This window comes from Hemitrygon akajei, chromosome 11, assembly GCF_048418815.1.
Source record: "Hemitrygon akajei chromosome 11, sHemAka1.3, whole genome shotgun sequence".
NCBI classification, from domain to species: Eukaryota; Metazoa; Chordata; class Chondrichthyes; order Myliobatiformes; family Dasyatidae; genus Hemitrygon; species Hemitrygon akajei.
In genome coordinates this window covers 30,754,319-30,774,895 of record NC_133134.1, presented here as the reverse complement: position 1 = coordinate 30,774,895, position 20,577 = coordinate 30,754,319, and the positions used below count along the sequence as shown (strand labels likewise).

General features: G+C 38.0%; 1 protein-coding gene across 1 annotated transcript in view; it reads right to left on the bottom strand.

Annotated features, from left to right (window-relative positions):
• Positions 1 to 5,767: 5,767 nt before the first annotated feature.
• Positions 5,768 to 20,577, bottom strand: part of vps35l (VPS35 endosomal protein sorting factor like) — a 113,066-nt gene continuing 98,256 nt past the window's right edge. Inside the window, exons 27-31 of the mRNA XM_073060560.1 lie at positions 19,413 to 19,552; positions 18,236 to 18,401; positions 13,382 to 13,500; positions 11,333 to 11,479; positions 5,768 to 7,407 (exon numbers count right to left, since the gene is read on the bottom strand). Of these exons, the coding sequence (XP_072916661.1) occupies positions 7,309 to 7,407; positions 11,333 to 11,479; positions 13,382 to 13,500; positions 18,236 to 18,401; positions 19,413 to 19,552 (671 nt within the window). The 3' untranslated portion in view covers positions 5,768 to 7,308. The remainder of the gene's footprint in view (positions 7,408 to 11,332; positions 11,480 to 13,381; positions 13,501 to 18,235; positions 18,402 to 19,412; positions 19,553 to 20,577) is intronic.

Sequence of the window (20,577 nt, the reverse complement as noted above, 5' to 3'; positions counted from 1 at the left end):
TGGTTCAGTTTTGCTGAACAAGTGCCCTCACTAACAGTCAAGATTAGTGCACCACAAAGATGTGTGTTTAGCCTGCTGCTCTACTCTATACCCAAACTACTACCTAGAAATTTGCCTATGACACAGCTGTTTTGGGCAGAATCTCAGATGGTGATGAGGAGGCATACAGGAGCGAGAGAGATCTGTTGATTGAGTGATGTTGCAATAACCATCTTGCACTAAACACCTGTAAGACCAAGGAATTGATTGTAGACTTCAGGAAGGGGAAGTCAAATCTCTGTCGAGGGGTTGGCAGTGGAAAGTTTCAAGTTCCTGGTTGTCAAAATCTCTGAAGACTTATCCTTAACAAAATATTGATGCAGTTCTGAAGAGGGCATGCCAGCGGCTATATTTCTTCAGAAGTTTGAGATTTGGTATGCCATCAAAAACTCTAGCAAATTTCTGCAGATGTACCATAGAGAACATTCTGACCAGTTGTATTACCATCTACTATGGAAGGACCATTGCACAGGATCAGAAAAAGCTGCAGAGGGTTGTAAACTCAGCTAGCTCCATGATGGGCACTAGCTCTGCCGCTGCCGAGGACATTTTTAAAAGGCAATGCCTCAAAAAGGTGGCATCAACCATTAAGGATACCCACTACCTGGGACATGTCCTCTTCTCAGTATTACCATCAGGGAGGAGATACAGGAGCCTTAAGACCCAAGCTCAATGTTTTATGAACAGCTTTTTTCCCCTCCACCATCAGATTTCTGAATGGACAATGAATCAATGAACTATTGTTGCTCTCTTTTTGCAGAATTTTATTATTTATATATATTTCTAGTAATTTATAATATATTTTATGTATTGCACTGTACCACTGCCTCAAAGCAACAAATTTCATGATATATGTCTGACAATAAACCCGATTCTAATTCTGGGTTCACAGTTCTCAGCTTTATCCCTTTTGAAAATATTACTTTGCCTTGTCTGCAAGAAGCTCCCAGTCCATATTGGCGGCAGAGTATTGCGGCAATCAGCCATAACTTTCTAAATCCTATCATATACAAGACACAAATCAGTGTGTGATGAAATACTCTCTATTTGGCAAGATATGTGCAGTATCAACAATATTCAAGAACCTGAGCACCAGGATAAAGCAAAGTTTGACTGGCACTCATTTATTCCGTCTCCCACTGCAGCAGTGCATATGATCTACAAAATCTACTGCATCAACCCACCAAAGTTGTGTTGAATGCAGCTTCCAGAATCTCAAATTTTACTACTTACAATGCCACTACCTGCAAGAGTCACTGTAACCTGACATGGAAATAAATCATTTTCATATTATTGTTGTTGGATCTGTAAACCCAACAACTGTGTGAGTACTTTGAACACAAAGACTACAATAAAAATTCTGAAGGATAGCTCATGACTTCAAGATCAAGTGCAAATAAATGCAGGTTACGCCAGTTATACCTGCAAGCCAGATAAGGATAAAATGAAGTGATAGTAAAACAAAGTTGACATTTGATGGTGTTGCACGTATGTATAATTTTCCCAAGTGGCTATACAGTATTTTGTCTGTCCAGGAAGACTGATTATACTTCTAATTTTGAAGGCTTCCTGCATTATTTTGGAATGTATAATGTATTCTAACATTTTCAATCATTCAATATACACTGTAGTTTATAAGAGTCATACATGTTGCAATTGAACCCGCATCCACCAGTTCCACTGGCAGCTTGTTCCACAAACAACTTTGGGGAAAATTAGTTAAAAACACGCCAAAAAAACTTTTATATGACAGCCAATGTAAATTTTGAGGATGGAGGAATGCAAGCTGGGTGGTTTGAATACAGCTGTAGACATAATGGTAAATAGTTCTGATTGATCAAATTCAGAACTCCAAAAATGTAAAGAAACAGACTGCAGCAGTTAAGGGTGCTGTAGCAAACTTGTAAAGTTGGACAAGGTTTCAGAATACAAAAAGTCTCCAGAGATGAGGCAGAGGAAATTAAAATCAGTATTAATAAAAAATAATACCAGAGAAATTAATGGTATCCAAAGTTGAATAATCCCTTGGACCTAATAACCTATATTCAAGGATCTTAGAGAAATGGCTACCTCACGAGGTAGCTCATTGAGTTTGCTTAATTCGGAAAGGCTCCGTTCAGACCACAGAGTAACTGCAGCACTCTTTTCTTCAGGAAAGAAGGGAGAGAATTGAAAGATGCTGTTAAGTAGCTGGTTATTGGTGAAGGGTCAATACTCAGCTTTTTATGATCTGTATCAGTATCTTAGGTAAGGACCTCAAAATAAAGTGTCCACCTTTGCTGATGATATGAGGCATGGTGGGAAAATTAACTTTGGAGGTTCCATGCAAGGTCAGACATAACTCAGACAAGTCAATGGTCAGAGTGCAGATGGAATACAGAGAAAATCATGAGGGAGGGTATGGAAGAAAATTTTTAAAGATCCAAGCTGCACTGATCAAGAGACATTTTTCAGTGAATTAAGTGTGCCTACATTCACAGAGTCTAATTTGCAACATTGTTCAAAAAGCACTCTGCCAATTATTTGTCTGTGCACATCAAGTGTTAAAACTATAACTGGTCTTTGATGTGACATGGAGTGACAGAACCTCCTCTAGAGAGTCTCCTGGTTTTTCTAAGGTGTCAGCTCACATTTATATAGAGCATCTAACAAAGAAAACATCCCACGGCACTTCACATGTATACTCAGAAATATATAGACACTGAGCAAAAGAAGGTATCTGCTTGAAAGCCCAAGGACTTGGACAAAGAGGTCATCTTTAAGGACAATCTTAAAGGATGAGCGGTTTAGGCAACTGTAATCTAAAAGGAGGGATGCACGATGCAAGACTATAGAGTTCAGAATAGGGAGGCCACTGAGAAAATTAAATGATGAAATTCTGCATTTGCAGATCTATAAGCACAGTGAGGACAACAGGTAAAAGGATGAGCTGAAGCTTACTGAATGAGTGTCCAGGCAGGAGAACGCTTGCAACAGCTGACAAATGCATTGAGAACTGTTCACAGAGGATGGGCAAAAAAAATCCATGGAGGCAAACTTTATCACAGATGAAGATAGTTCACTTTGATGATGCTGTTCACATAGGATGATAACCTTACCTCTGGCCAAATAAAAACAGTTGTGAACATTCCGGTTCAGTGGCCAAGGAGGAGGGCAAATTAATGACAAAACTATACACTTCCTGGCAGTGATTGATGGCGAGGGCTTTGCTCTTCACAATATTTAACTGGAGGAAATTATGACTCATCCAAGGCTTGGCAAGTATCCAAACAACAGAAGCAAGACGGGGTTCGAGGGATGTGATGGTTCCTGTCTGAAAGACAGCTGTTCATCACAAATATTTATTTTCAGTTCTGTAACCAGTTTTCTATATCTGCTACCTTTAATTGAATAGGCTTAAATTTGGCTATAAATTATGTGGTATTGTGTCAAATACCTAATAACATTTTCAAACTCTGAAAACAAATGGATTTAGAGTAGGATTTGGCAATTATGCACCTTAACTGATTCCACAATTCAATGAAATGATACCAATTTAGCTTGCAGCCCTCCAGCGCACAGAATTCCAATAGATTCAACAATCCTCTCAGATAAGAGATTCTTCCTTAACTCTATCTTGAACAGGCAACCCTGTATTCTATAACTATACCCACCTGTTCTAGATAACCCCCAGTGAGGAAAAGGCCTTTTAGCATCCGCCCTGTCAACTTTCTAGTAAATCAGGTCGTATCCCATGTGGACTGGCTGAAATTTCCACTTTAAGGACTGGAAAGTAGCTCCAGTTATCCATGATTTTGTGGCTAATGCAATTAATTCTGAATCAGAAGTTCAGTTTCAAATGCAACTCTGAAGACTGAGGAGAAAAAAATGTACAAGTTGGCATTCAAATGTAGGGCTGAATTCTGCAGTGTAAGAATTATCAGATTAGATGTTAAACTAAAGAACTCAGCTCCTCTCTGAGTTGGAATAATAGATCCGATGGCATAATTTGTAGAACAGAGAGGTTGTTCACATGATGATGGCTAATATTTATTCCTCAGTCATCAGAAGTAAACTGTCTGATATCACATGAATGTTTAGAGAAGCCTTAAGTTTATGAATTAGCTGCAGTGTTTCCTAACTTAGAAAGGTGACTGCATCAGCAGCTGTAAAATACATGGCAACATCCTGATATTGTAAAAGATACCATACAACTGAAACAGCATTTTTTGTAATGCAGTTCCATCAGCGAAAGTATAATTCATTTCAGTTGTCTTCAAAAGTCCCTATATTTAATAATAACCTGGTCAGGCTTATGTCAAAAGTAACAAAATTTAATGGAAGTAAGTTCACTTTTCACTAGTTAGTGAAAATAAAAGGTTTTAAATCAGGACTGCCTATTTCCTTCCGTAGATGCTGCCTGACTTACTGAGCTCCTCCAGCATTTTGCATCTGTTGCTCAAGATTTTCAGCATCTACAAAATCTGTGTCTAAAATCTCTGCTTCTTCAGAATATACTTGTCAATTCTTTCATCAAATTAGCTAATCATTTAAACCTGCCTACATTCCTAAGAAAATAACCCTCGGTTGGAATACCACCTCAAATGTGCATAATACTATTGAAAACTGTCATCTTCCTTATTTCTAACATTTGGGGACAACGTAGTGCAAACTGAATTTTTATACCATTAATGATTGCAGATCCTCAATGATTTTTAAAAAAAATTTGGATTAAGTGCCATCTTTTACAAGAGTTTGAAAGCTTTTACTTGCATTGTTCTGACCTTGAATCAAATAAAAATCATTTCACAGTATTTTCGTTAAATAGCATCAATAATACATCAGCACTATAATACACTCCACCCTTCCCCAATTGTAATATTTTCCAGTAATTTATAGCCAGGGATATTAAAGTCTCACTTCCATTTTTCAAGCCAAACTTTTATTATTCCAGGAAAATAAATTGATATGGTGCAAGAGCCATAACCTCTTGCTGTTCTCTTGTGCCTCAGTGAATACTGTACATGTCACCCATGACATCCTTTACTCTGGCATGAGAGAGGCAACATTCCCAAGCCAGCCTAGTGGCAGAAACAAATGCCGACATATCCCTCAACCGCTGAAACTTCCATGTCCTCTATTTTTTGCCCTACGTTTAGTTTGTTTTTGCATCTTTGTTTATTCCAGACCCTATTCCATCAAGGTGATATTCCTTTCAGTTATTTACCAACAAAAACTCGACTGCTGGGTATTTCCTGCACTGCCTGCCCACATCTTTCTTACCCTGATATTTGGCCTTGGAGTTACAATTTTTCAAAGTTATTTTCAGCTGTAATGACCACTACCTAGGCATTACAATCAAGGAAAAACTCTGCTCCCTGTGTGCCCTGCAATAACCAATTCTTCCTTAAACTTGAGAGCACTGAGCTCAAGCAGCAGGGGCATGAGGCTTTCAATATTCACCACAGAACACACAAATGCAACCAATGGATCTCAGCTGACCCATTATGCATATCACATTTTTATTGAGTGGAATTCGGATTCTTTAAATGGTGGCATCCTCTGCTTATTTAATTTTATTCAGATTTGAAAAGACTGAAAATTAGGTTCACAACAGTCGAAGATGACAAAGAAGGGAAAACAAATTCATGATGAAAATTGCTGATGAAAAAGCTAGTCAAAAGGAATGCTTAAAAATAAAAACAGGGATAAATAAACTTGGGGAATGTTGACATTAAACTATCACACATTTTAATTGTTCTTTTTTTTTATTTACCAAGTAAAAATGAAGGCTACAACACATTGAGAATGCAATATTCATTGGTTTCTCAGTCATCATGTAATGAGTAGTTATTTTAGAAATAAGATGAACAAATAATATGTCCTACATTTTACTGTGAACTTACCCAACAGGTCTGAAACAGTTGCACTTTGCTTCAATTCTACAAAAATTCAAAACATTATTTTTGCTTGCTTTAAATTAATCTAAAATGCAAATTAACTTTTTATGCTGCTATTGATAAATTCATAAGTTTTAGTTTGTATTATATGCATTAAGTACCAATTCTGGAGCTTGGATTAGAAAGCAAGCACAAAATACTGCCACATTGAAGACTGCTAAACATTTTCCAGAAAATATGTTGTATTAGACATTCTCAATATGAAGAAATATGAATAATCTTTTCAAGTTCTTACACAGTTGCCTATGAAAATAATCTCAATTTTTTCCCTAAATGACAGTACTGAAAATTTTGTTTTCCCCAATTTGTAATGAATTGTAGACTAGTATATAAAATAATCAAAAGCTGAACAAACATACAGCCTAGGACTATTTCAATTCACTTATATTGCAAATAAAATGAAATCCAATGGCTCAATCAAATAATGATATTTTTGCATACCTCAAGTAAATGTGTATCTATTGTCTTTAGTTCAAAACTGTGTACAGTGCATCAACATTACTTAGCTCAGACATCAGTTGGAATGCTGTGTGGAAGCTTGTTTCAAACAGCTTCATAGGTAACCACTCATTAACAGTCTGATGGCTGTGGTGATAAAAGGAGATTCTTTACAGTGAACAATCTGCAACAATCAAACAAAATTATTTTCTCTCTGTACTTATCTGAGCCAAAGTAATAAGTGTTGCATCACCAATTCTAGAGCTTGAAATTTCAGGACCAAAATCTGACATTAGTACTAAATGTACTGGAGGGGGAACGTCCAACAATTATCCTGACTTATCTAGAAGATCATACTACATAATGTAATGAAGTTAACTATAACTAAACCATTCCACTCTTACTAAATGTGCTTTGGTCTCACTGACCAATATTATTTTCAAGTTGTTCAAGTGCTGGGTAATTGTAGTTTCTAATTTTACATATCTTCGTTATATCTCTAAGTACATAAATTTTCCTCTTTCCTTGGGTCTCATATGAGTGCCAGGGCATCAGAAATATAGGCAACCTGTGTTTAGTTCTCTCGTGTAGGTCTGATACAGATATTAGAAACAGAAAACCAAGACAAGCTTATTTCCCTTGCTGATCATGCCTTCATCACGTTCTCCAGCTAGATCAAATAGAGTCCATTCTGTGCAAGTGAGTCACATCTTCATTTGTGCATAGCCATCTTCCTTCTTCGTTTAAGTGTAGGCTTTTAGCAGAAGCAGACATACTAGTCATTTAAATGAGATGAAATAATGAACACACTTTTGAAGTAATTGTTCCATACTAAAGGCGGACATCTCCCATTGGCAGTTGTAAATTTGTGTGACACGAACAAGAGGTTATGTTATGTTCGTGACTGCAGTAGAAGTCTCAATGCTAGATCTGCAAAATGACTCATATTTGGTTGTTTGCTCTGGCGTTTGATGTGTTCTAATGTCCTCACCTTAAAAGAAAATGCAAGAAATGTACATCAGATGGTTCACTCTGAAACAAATGAAGGTGATTACAAAATTGACTACAAAAATGTATTCTAATTGCATCAAAACATGTTTATCCATGATTCTTTTTAAAATCAAGAAGCAGGTGGGAGGCAAAATCGGTCCCTGATATTTAGCAGAGCTCTGCTCTTAATTAAATTGACAAATAAAAAGTATAATAAAAATGCAAAATGACGGCAAAGCTCAGTGGATATGTGGAAAGAGAAGCAGAGTTAATATTTCAGGTCAATCAACCCATGCAAAAGCTGACTAAACTGACAACAGATCTTCAATATGAAATATTAATTTTGTTTCTCTTTCCACAAATGCTGCCTGATCTGCTGAGTTTTTTTAAAAACTCCCCACATCAATTTAGCACATTGGGCAGCAATCTTGCCTTCTGTTCTAGCATTTGCTTCTGTTACAAGGCCGAGTTGCTAGCTCGACACTCAACCCCGCTTAAGTGGAACTCGTGCAAGGAGCTAGCCAGATTGGAACCTGGGACCACTTGTTCCAAAGTCTGGTGCGGATGCCACTACACCACCAGCACAGACTGATCTGCTAAATGTTTCCAGCATTATTTGATTATGTTTCAGATTTCTGTTAGTGTAGTATTTTGATTTTCATTTACTAGCAAAAGAATGTAATTTTTTTTAAAAAAAGCAGGAGAATATCTTACTTATTTACCTTAAAAACTTATATTAAAAAGCTGATGGATTATAATTCCAAATATAATACCAATGACAAATATGCTACATCCAAAACATCAGTTTCATATGATGTTAATGAATTATAGTTTGGATGTTTTAACATCCCTCCCCATTTCAAATAGGAATAACAATAGGCTTTCTTGCCTTCATCGTGTTGCAACATTTAAAGGATCTTGGGTAGTATATGATCTGAATCTCAGTCTGTTAATATCTATAATTAACAAAACTCCATCAATCTCGGCTAGACTTGCATTAATTGCTATTTGCAGAAGACAACTCCACATTTTCTCTGGACTCAGTATTCATCAGTGTCCTTTCCTGAACACTCTGACTCAAACCTTAAAACCATCTACCCAGTCAGAAGGAATAGCTCCTCTCCATTTTCCTCCACCTTAAAAACTTCGATCAAATCAACCTGGACAAGCACTCCAAGTGCTGGAAATAGCAACAGAATGAATTAAGAGCTAGAAATTAACCAACATGCTAGCAGTGGGAACCCCTCAATCTTTATGCTATTCTTGTAACCCCACTAATATGTCTTTTAACCCATTGATGAGTTTTCTCTATTTACTATGTCCAATTCCACTGAGGTTAGTCTTAAAATTTAAAAACTTAAAAGCAAGCCTTGCATTTCCCTTTCTCTTTAAAAATGTAGTATTATGATAACTTGGGAAAATGTTCATCTAGTAGTTAGGTTATAAGCCAGTCTGTTACTTATTTTTAAATCTAATTAGCCCAGTCTCTTGTTGGTCCTAGAATGCATTGTTACAATTGTCTTAATTATCAACAGGTACATATTCAGATTAAAGGGACACTGCTGAGACTAAGACGAGGAGAAATTTCTTCAGCCAGATGGTGGTGAATCTGTGGAATGCGTTTCCATGAAAGGGTGTGAAGGCCAAGTCATTGGGCATATTTAAAGCAGGGATTGATCGGTTCTTGAAAGGAAGTGAGTTAAGTGTTTTGGGAGAAAGTGGGAGAATGGGGTTGAGAAAAAAAAAAGCATGTCAGGCAGAGCAGGCATGACGAGCCAAATGACCCATTTCTGCTCCTAATCTTATAGTCTTAAATATGGCAACATCACTTAAGATCTTTTGCTGAACTAATTACGGATAAATGACAGGACAACTGAAAACTCTGGTGGATAAAGGTGAATTGTGCTATTCCCTGTGGTTTAGGACCATTCACTTTTTTACGTTGATGAACCAGACTTTGGCAGGGGTGGTGGCGGCTGGGTTGCAAATTGCTATTTGCTGCACAAAATACAAAACTTGGAAGTATGGTAAACTGTGAAAAGAGTAGTGATGGATTGTAACAAGCTGGTGGAAAGGGTAGATACACGGCGGATGAAGTTCCGTTCTTTAATGAAAAATGCAAGGTGATGCACCTTGTTACAAAGAATGAGAAGCACTGTGGAAGAAAGAAAATTGCTCTAAGAAGGAGGACAGAGTCCCGAAAAAGTGACAGAGCAGGATAAGGAAGCTGTTAATAAGTCAGAAAAACAAAAAAATCAGAACTTTATCAATGAACCCATTGGGTACAAAAGCAAGGAAATGTACTCAAATTTATAAGACACTAGTCCAACCTCAACATGGCATTCACTTCTCACCATGTATAACAGGAAGGTCGTGAAGGCATTAGCGGTTTTCAGTAAAGATTTACAAGAATGAGGGACTAACGTTACAAGGACAGACTTGGGACTGTTTTCCCTGTAGAGGAGACGCGGGAGATTTGTTAGAAGCATCTTAAATACTTAGCTAGTACTTAAGCGATTAGGCACAGTAACAGGCCCTTCCAGCCCAATGAGTCCACGCTGCTCAATTATACTCGTTACTAATTAACCCACTAACCCATAATCTTTAAAATGCAGGATGAAACCAGAGCACCTGGAGGAAATCCACGTGGTCATGGGGAGAACATACAAACTCCTTCCAGTCAAGGCCAGGTCGCTGACACTGTAATCGCGGTACACTAACTGCTACGCTACTGCACCACCCCAAAAACAAAGACAAGCAATTGGACAGAGTGCTAGTAGGAGGCTGTTTCCAGTGGTGGAAGGATGCAGGGCAAAGAGCAAGGGAATTAATAGTGACATGAGGAAAACCGTTTATGTGTTATTGCATGTTGCTGGAATGCACAACTTGCAGAAGTGGTGGTGGCGGCATGTTCCTTCATCAGGAAACGCAATAAACATGGTGCAAAAGAAATTGCAAGCTCTCAGAGAAAGAGGTCATGGATGGAACATGCTGCTTGCTCTAGTGGTGAGCCAGTAGGCTGAACTGTAACTCCTGCACTGCAGCTATTCATACTTTGAAACATAAACTATTTCTGCGTCATGGTGAATATTCTTTTCACTTATGTTCAAATAAAATAACTTTGCCAAGGAAAAATCCATTGTAAATCAAGTAGAATATTAACCGCAGGTACAAAAGTCAGTTCATTTTGTAAAAAAAAAACGAATGTGTTTCATTTAAGTCAAGAGGACAAGAGATGGTTTAGTAGCCAATTTAAAATTCCTTTTAAGTAGTTCAAAACAAAACAATCTCTGCTATAATTCTAGACAAACAGCATTATGAAGGACCCCACGCGCAACTCATACAAACTCTTTTCCTTCCTGCTGTCTGGGAAAAGGCACCGAAGCATTCGGGCTCTCACGACCAGACTATGTAACAGTTTCTTCCCCCAAGCTATCAGACTCCTCAATACCCAGAGACTGGACTGACACCTTACTGCCCTATTGACTTGTTTATTATTTATTGTAATGCCTGCACTGTTTTGTGCACTTTATGTGCACAAAAAAAGTTTTTATGCATTGTTTTTTTTCTGTTTTTTTTTAAGTAGTTCAGTCTAGTTTTTGTACTGTTTCATGTAACACCATGGTCCTGAAAAAAATTGTCTCATTTTTACTGTGTACTGTACCAGCAGTTATGGTCGAAATGACAATAAAAAGTGACTTGACTTGACTTGATAATTCACTGTTATTCCTATTCTACCTCTCTTTTACCCCTCTTTCTTTCCCAGAATAACAACATTCTACAGTCATTAACAAATCATCTCCAATATTTCAAGAGAAAATAAATGACAATAGAAAGAATGCCGCGTTTCAAATCCACTGCTGTACAAGAAGCAAATTTGTGGTAAAAGAGAGCAAGGATGCATAACAGCATAGTGCTGTACTTACCATGGTTTTTGTGTCAGCAAACCCATGTTTTTGAGCAAGATTCCACAAATTTATTGTTAGTTGATTAAGTTTATTGTTCTTCAGGTCTCCATGGCTAAGGATACTGTTAAATAAGGACAAGCTCAATGTACTCTGTCGCTTCAAAGTCTGTAAAATAAAAAAGATTTTTCATAGTATGTAGTGCAAATAAATATTCTTTATACCTGAAACATATATAAGGGGCCAGAAATAAAATAGTCAGCAGGATAGAGCTTGCATATCTGAGTTTACATTTTAGGACAAATCCTTTCATTTGGAATTCCTCAGAGACCCTGTTAAAACAGTGCTCTGTATCAGGTATATTGTGACAATAATCTGAACATCAGATTACGGAAGTTTTATCACTAGCTGGAAGCATTCATGGAAATTTGGTCAAAACTCACAAACAGTAGAATATCTCTTGTAAAAGTTAGGCTTGTGTCAATGAGCATCATTACCTGTTGATTTGCAACAGTGACAATCATTTGAAAACATTAAACCACTGCAAATAAGCAGAGTATGTATAAAGGCGCAAACTGCAGCTGTGAATTCTAACTTTGCCCCAGCAACTTGCAGATATGTCCAAAGATTAACCTTCTATTTTAAGAAAAAACAGAAGATGAATTTTTGGACATATCTGCAAGATTTTCCCAACATCTCCTTACCAGACATGGCAATTCAGATTGTATGATTTTCTAAAGAAACATTATTTTAATGAGAAAGTCTGCTAGCTATCCTAGAACAGCTATTTCCTGTCAGCTGACATGTTCAACAAGTGCTGCCTCAGACAGATGTAATAACAACATAATATAGTTCCAAAGTGCAATGTTCTTGGCGCACTGACAGCATCATAATCAACATGACCAAAGTGGATTTCCTGAGAAATAAGGGAAAATATCTTGGATGCGAGATGAGAGTTCAGGGAGGTAGAGAGAGTTGATGTAAGCAAGTGTTGACAATAATTCTGCAGGGAGCATATGGCATGAGTGTGGGGGGGGGAGGGGTGGGAAAATCATAGCAGACAAAGTCAGAAGTGTGATAGCTAATATAGACTGAAGTGTAATCTCTTTACTTCTGGGTCCTGACTAAATCCTACACTCATCACTAAGTAGACATGATTTAAGAAACAGCTATCCTTCAAGTTTCCTCTATTGTCCATAACCCTCTTTCACAACTGTAATATCAATCCCCATACCTTTTATAAAGCCTGTATAATTGTGAGTATATTGTATGTCCTATGTACTTGTAGCACAGTACAAAATGCCCTCTATTTTAAAGATGCTCAAAACAACCAAAATACATTGACACATTAATGCTTTTAAGGTGCTTTAAGATATAGTATTCTGAATAGATGACTAATGCATGTATAAATCAGCCATGATGGAATGGTGGATATTGACTCGTAGGGCTGAATAACCTTGCTCCAAAGTCTTATGGTCTTGTATTGTTTTCCCCCCTACAAGAGCGCTGATGGAGTTCTGATCTGTAGCAAGGATTTTCCATAGAAGCCTGCCATTGGAACACCTTGAATATTCTGGAAGCTGGTAGCAATGGCTAAATAGCCCTTTGTAAGTGATAATGTGATAATAAAAATAATCTACACTTCAAGTGAATATTTTAAATGCACAAAGAGATAAAATGTTTTAAATTTTGTGCAAATATCTCTCAGATTCCCAACCCCCCCTCCCCCCCCCCAGTTCCCTAACCATGCGGGGTTTGAGCATGGATTCAAAATTAAATTGTGAAGAGATATAACCCTGTAAATCTTTCATCTCCTATAAAATACATTCTAAACAATTTAATAATGGCTCAGAACTGCACTCAATTTCAGCCCGTCAAAAATTATGAAAATGACAGCAACACAGGGTCAGTAATATGAAATATAGAGAACAATTACCTGCTTGCTAAAATATTACTCATTTTATATAAAGTCCTTGGCCTCTACAAAGAAACATTAATATCAAGTACTTTTATGAGACTTTAAATACATTACATTAAAACATTGTTAACATCAGACAATTAATCTCATACCTCCTCTTTTCCGAGAGTCTTGAGATGGTCAAGGATTTGTCCAATGAGGGTTTCAGAAAGCTTATTAATTTCTGCCAAGAATTTGGGGTCACTCCCATAGAGACTATCATTAGAATCCACTGGAAGATAAGAGTTTTTGGATACGCTTTATAATGTGATATAGATCATTATTTGATCATCTATATGTTTAGAGTTCTTGCACTGAAAAAAATGCCAATATACTTTTACTTAAGGTGCTCCAGTCAGAGACAATAGACACTCGCATAACATTGTTCAAATTCAAGTTTAATGATCATTCAACCATACAGGAATACCAATTAATACAGCCAAACAAAACAATGTTCCTCCGGGGCCAAAATACGAAAAACAGTACTGACAGTCTTACACAGCACAAGGCACATATACCACACATAGTATACTAATAAACAGAAACACACAGAAGAATATAATATAGCCGAAATCCCTGAGTCCATGGATGTTGTCAGCAGGAACAAGCCCCAGCAATCCGCAGACAAATGCAATCCAGCTCGTCGATCACGGACTGAACATTGGAAGGGGCCAGCTGCAACAGACGACACCGCAGCAGATCTACTCCACGCTACAACCAAGGCCATGCAGCTCTTCAGGTGCTGGTCCCACCAACAGTCCTAACTTGCAGATTTCCACATTTCCAATGTCCAACAGCATCTTGCAATGACAAGAAAAATGTCCAAGACAATCAATCGCTGTTAGACTACACACCACCTTCGTGCACCAACTCTGAAACTTCTCTGTATCAGGCAGCAACATGGTCTACACCAAGTCCAACTCCTCCATCAACGAGTAACTCACTGATGGGGTTGAAGTTCTTCAATCACAAGCAAGAGAAAATCTGCAAATGCTGGAAATCCAACACACACAAAATGCTGAAAGAACTCAGCAGGCCAGGCAGCATCTGTGGGAAAAAGTACAGTTGATGTTTCGGGCTGAGACCCTTTGGCAGGACTGGAGAAAAAAAGCTTTTAAAGGTGGGGGGGGAGGGGGAAAATGAACACAAGGTGATAGGTGAAACCTGAAGGGGGAGAGCTGATGTAAAGAGCTGTGAATTTGATTGGTGAAAGAAAGAAAGAAAAGAGGGGGAGGAGCACCAGAGGGAGATGATGGGTGGGCAAGGAGATAAGGTGAGAGAGGGAAAAGGGGATGAGAAATGGTGAGGGGGGGGTAATTTACCAGAAGTTTGAGAAATCACTGTTCATGTTTATCAATGGCTTCCTCTACTGTCGTGATGAGGCCACACTTAGGTTAGAGGAACAGTCTCAATAGCTTCCAACCTGATGACATGAACATCAATTTCTCAAACTTTCGGTAATGTCCCCTTCACCATTTCCCATCCCCTTTTCCCTCTCTCACCTTATCTCCTTGCTCGCCCATCGCCTCCCCCTGATGCTCCGACCTCCTTTTCTTTCTTCCATGGCCTTCTGTCTCTTTCACCAATCAACTTCCCTGCTCTTTACTTCATCCCTCCCCCTTCCGGTTGATCTATCACCTTGTGTTTCTCTCTTCTCTCCCCACTCCCCACCTTTTAAATCTACTCCTCAGCTCTTTCCTCTCCAGTCCCGGCAAAGGGTCTTGGCCCGAACTGAAGTTCTTAATTCCAGCAGTGTCTTGCGATCATAAAAAAATGCTTAAAAACTCCTTTGGTTGAACCCGTAGAGGCCTCTGTGTCCAAGCACGCTGCCATCTTACCAGTAGTGCAATTAAGTGTAACTGCTAGTTCTTGTACATTGTGTGAATCTATATTTTGTGGAAATTCACTCTTGGTGCCCTATGTCTACCTGTGTGACAACACAACCCGGTAATGTGACAATGATATACTGCGTTCCAGAGCAGCAATCTATGACTTTCACAAGCAACTCATTGCAATATTTCTGAAGGTGAAAATGCTGTGATGAAATTTGAATCAAACTATAATCTATTTTATTTCCACAGCAGAAAGAAACGTACAACTGATCTAATCAGAGTTGCTTCCAACAATTGATATAACCTGGGTTTGTGCAGTACTTTAAATAGAATGAATGCACAATACTTGAATGAAGCCATCTAAATTAAACTGAAAAGAATATGCTCACTGCACCTGTCCAACAGCCCAGAGCAAAACAACTCTTTTTTTTAAACGTAGCACCTTCTTTTCTCAAAATGCCTTTTCATTTAAGACTGCTTTAATCCTGTTGTTACACAACTTTTGGGCCATCATTTTAGAACAAGCTTCAACTCAAAACTATTTAAAACATCAATGCACAGAATCTTGAAATTAATATCCATTTCTGCAGAATTTATACTCAATTTCATTGATTTAAATATAACTTTACACTGCAAATGTTCCTAAAATATGGAATTTTTGTTTTCAGAACTCATTGAAATAAACACCTCAGGCTATGTAACTGTTCTATTTTGATTGTCCTACAGTACAGCTCATCTGGTTATCCATCCTAAAGGATACTGACTCATGCAGTGCACGTTGGAATGGCCAAATGACAGAAGATTCATATAAATATTTGTACAGTTAAAAGATTAAAGATTCCCTATCTATGCTAAATGTTTGTACTATGACAATATACCATGGAAGTTTGAAATACACATAAATAAAACTGTGGTAAACAAATGGTAGATATCCTGACGTACAAAAAAACTGGATGAACTCAGCAGGTCAGACAGCATCCGTTGAAAGAAGCAGTCAACGTTTCGGGTCGAAACCCTTCATCAGGACTAAAGAAGGAGGGGGCAGCGGCCCTATAAAGAAGGTGGATAGAGGGTGGAAAACCAATCAGAGGAAAGATCAAGGGGTGGGGGAGGGGAAGCAGGGAGGGGATAGGCAGGAGACGTGAAGAAGGAATCTAAGGGGAAAGCACTATGGGCCACACCAGACAGGATCTCCCGGTTGCCACTCACTTCAACTCTCCCTCTCATTCCCATTCGGATATGTCCATACATGGCCTCCTCTACTGCCATGATGAGGCCAAACTTCGGTTGGAGGAACAACATCTCATATACCGTCTGGGTAGTCTCCAGCCCCTTGGTATGAACATCGAATTCTCCAACTTCCGGTAATTCCCTCCCTCTCCCTTCCCCCATCCCACCTTCACTCTGTCTCCTCTTCTAGCTGCCTATCACCTCTCATGACTCTGCCTTCTTCTACTACCCATAGTGCTTTTTTGTACGTCTTGATTTGACCACAGCATCTGCAGTGCACTTTGTGTTTGGTAGAGATCCTGGACGTCTTAATTTTTGGATTGTGTTACATTTGAAACCATACATCAAACTAGATCTGTGACAGATAGATTATTTCCCTGGAAATCTTAAAAGAAAATTTGTCATTGGGAAAGAATCATTCTAATGCAAAGATAATTGTGGAACTTCTGATTTTTTTTCTTCTTTTGGTGCATTTGGCATAGAAAATGCTCTCTCTGATTTAGCTTTTCATTTAAATGAATTTAATTTAAAAAACTGAAATGGGCTTTGGATAAATGAGGCAAACTGCAGAGACCTTGTGTAATAAAAATGTTTTACAATAGCACTCCAAGATTAAGATTCACTTTCAATGTAGCGCAAGGAATGTCTTACTTACAATATATTGCTTTGTACAAAATTAAATTATAGGGATGAAGGTTTGAAGTTTGAATCTGAACAGGTATGAGTGTGGCAAGATTAAAGATCCACATCAGCAAATGTAAAGTTTGGTAAGTCAATAAATCAAGGACAGCACTGTTGTCAAAGTGATTCTGGTTGCTGCCTGGAACTTTTACTGGGCAAGCCAGCATCTGAATGTTCCTGTACTGATATTGATTATTTTGCAACTCAAAGCCTCACATAGTCAGATTTGCCTGCTTTGCCACTGCATTTATAGCTAGGTAGGATCAGCAGAAAATGGGGCTAATGTATTTTTCATAGAGAGCATTTTCTATCGCAAATTCACTAAATGGAAGAAAAAAAAATCAGAGCTTCCAATATAGTCTTTGCATTAGACTGATTGCTCCCTAATGGCTATTATTTTAAAGATTTTTGGGCAAATCATCCAGCATGGGTCTGGTTTGATATGTGGTTTCAAATATATTACACAGATGTCCGGGTCCCCTGCCATTTGTTGTACATGATTATAAAGGCTCACATTAAGTTTGCTTCTTTAAAGGTTCTGTAGATCTTATTTTTCATGCATTATTCAACATGCATGGGTTGATGCAGGCCTACTTCACAATCCAACAAGAAATGGGCTTAGCATAGAAAGAGATCCTGTCAGTCACAGTGCATACTTGATTTTTGTTTAGTGAAGCTGTTAGCTGCTTGCTTGGAGAGTGGAGTTTTGCTACTTGACACAGGTTCTAGAATTCAATCTCCCCGACTTCAACAAAAACTTCAATTGCTTCCATGTAATCATACATATCTTTATTTACTTCCATCAGCTCCTATAACTACTTTCATTCTACAATTTATGTTGCAACACAGTCACTCCAGAGACATGAGAGATTGGTCAACAGAGTATGTGTGTATTTTAAATGCCAAATGCAGCATTATGAAAACAAAATGCTCATTCTGCATGGCTGTCATTTATTATTAGCAGATTGCTTTTTTCACTTTTCAATAGGTTTAAATGAAAAAGTCATCCCTGCCAATATAACTTCATGTTAAATGAGTTCTTGGACAACTACTTGAAATGTGCAAGAAAAACAAAATTACAACTTCTAGTGAAGAACACCCTGTTATTTTTGAATGCTTCTCCCACAGATTTCTTTGCCACAATCATGCAGCATTCAACTTCTAATTCGTGGGATATACAACAATCAAACCACAACCACAATAACAGGAAATTATTCTGTGTACCTTTATCTACATGGTAGATGTAAGTTTCTTGACTTGCAGCAGCCAACAAATGCAAAACATTTATATAGATCCGCACTTTTGTATCAGTATGATCTTCCCAAACGTAATCCTGGATGACATTTAAAAGGCCTCTCACTAAGTAAAGAACGCCTTGTTCTGGATGATCCTGAAATTTGAAAACATTTAAGAACAATACAAAATAGGTACCCAACCATTTGTTTTGAAACATGGGGGGAAAAAAACAGCATGCATTCAGCCTTTCAATAATAGTTCAATAGTTTCAATAAATTCAGTTCTCTTTTCCAGATTCCCCAAACCTGTTGCCATTTTGATAAAAATCTGCCTTCCTGCTATTGCAGACCGCATTTCAACTGTCACTCTCGTAATCTGTCCAAATAAAACTGGGAATTCTTTGCATCCTCCTCAAGGCTCACTCTCCAACTTAATTTATAGATATTACATCTAATTCCCTCATCAAATCATTAATACATGTTGTGAATAGCTGGGGTCCTAGAATTGATTCCTGTGGTATCCCACAAGGTATTTCCTGTCATTTGGAGAAAGATCCATTTACCCCTACTCTATTTCCTATCAATCAACAGTTCTCCATCCATATCTGGACCTTAGCCCAAGTCCTGTGCGTTTTAATTGTGCATACTAGTCTCTAAGGTGGGACTTTATTAAAAAGCTTTCAGGAAGTCCAAATGCATCAGATTCACTAGTTTTCCCTTATCTACACTGCTCATCGAAAAGCCACAGCTTGATTTTGTCTCTCAGAAATCCATGTTGATTTTGTCCAATCCTATCATTCTTCCCCACATGCTCTGGAAATAAATCTTCTATTATGACCATGGCATTTTCTACCATACTAATGTCAGGCTAGCCAGTCTTTTGTTCCTTGTTTTCTCTGAGCAATTTAAAAATATTGGGGTCATATTAGCTAACCTTTAATCTGTTGGAACTGTTGAGTCTAAAGAATGTTGTAAAGTGACCATCCATGTATCCATAATTCCTGGAGACACATCCTTAAGTACTCTGTGAATTTAGCAGTCGTTAATCAAATTTATTTCCCTAACCCCCATTTTCCTACTAATAGCAGCCATTTATTCTCTCACATGTAACCAAAGCTCTACCCATAAGTTTCTTCTTCATATTTGAAATAAGTTATGATACTTACAGGCACTATCAACAATGTCGAAAAGAAGTTATTTAGGAACTCAAGGAGATATCCTTCTGAATTTCTCATCTTTCCATCTACGTTTATCGTCTTTGGTACTTCTGAAACAAGGCTGATTGCGGCTTTAAAGAAGGCATCAGCTAATTAGAAGAAAAAAGTGCAAGTAATTAATTTATTTAGTGATACAGCATGGAGTTTGGCCTTCTGGCCCTTTGAGCTACACTGCTCGAGCAACCCCAATTAACCCTAACCTAATCACGGGACAATTTACAATGACCAATTAACCTACCCGATATGTCTTTGGACTGTGTGTGGAAACTGGAGCACCCAGGGAAAATCCACATATTCCAAAGGGAGGATGTACAGAGGCTTCTTAATTAATACTTCTCGACTTTGGCCACGATATAAATTACCTTCCCTCTCTACATGATTACTTTCACTTATCATCAATACCCTCCAGGTGTATTAATGGCTCAACCAAAGCTGAAACTATAATGTGGGTTAGTTCATCGTACAGGTTTGTCTTCAACAGTTTTAAAACAATTATCACTAGCCACAAATACTCATTATCACAAGAACTGTGGAGGTTCTTTAATCATTGCTGTTATCGAAAAAATACAAGCCAATTTTCCCTTCAGCAAACTACAGTACATAGACAGATTTGGATCTCTCCACTGGTAGGAATGAGAAAGCAGAGCAGTTAAAATGATTTGGCTCTATCTTCCTCTCTTCCCAACTCACTTGTGATTTTAAAGCAGCAGCAATTTGACAGTTACAACTTTCTCAACTTGTCACAAACTTACCTCACCATCAACCATTTCCAGCATTATAAAGACCCTGAAAACATTTTGTCCTGCAGATACAACGGGAACCAACATGTTTTTGAATCAACAGAAAAATCCTCACTTGACCCCAGAGAGATAAGAGTTTTTGTCCATGCTTACTTCTGCCTTTTCTGCCGCAGGCTCAATTTCAGTGATCTGTCCTAGATCAGTCTAAACTGCCAGCTCACACAAAAGTCCTGGCATACATAATTCATTTCGATACTCGGTACCACTAGAACTGCTGAGGATAAAGGGAACAAGCCCTGAACTGAATGTATCCAAAGGCTAAACACTATAAAAATTACGAAAAGATTTCTGATAATTATTCTGTATTGATACTA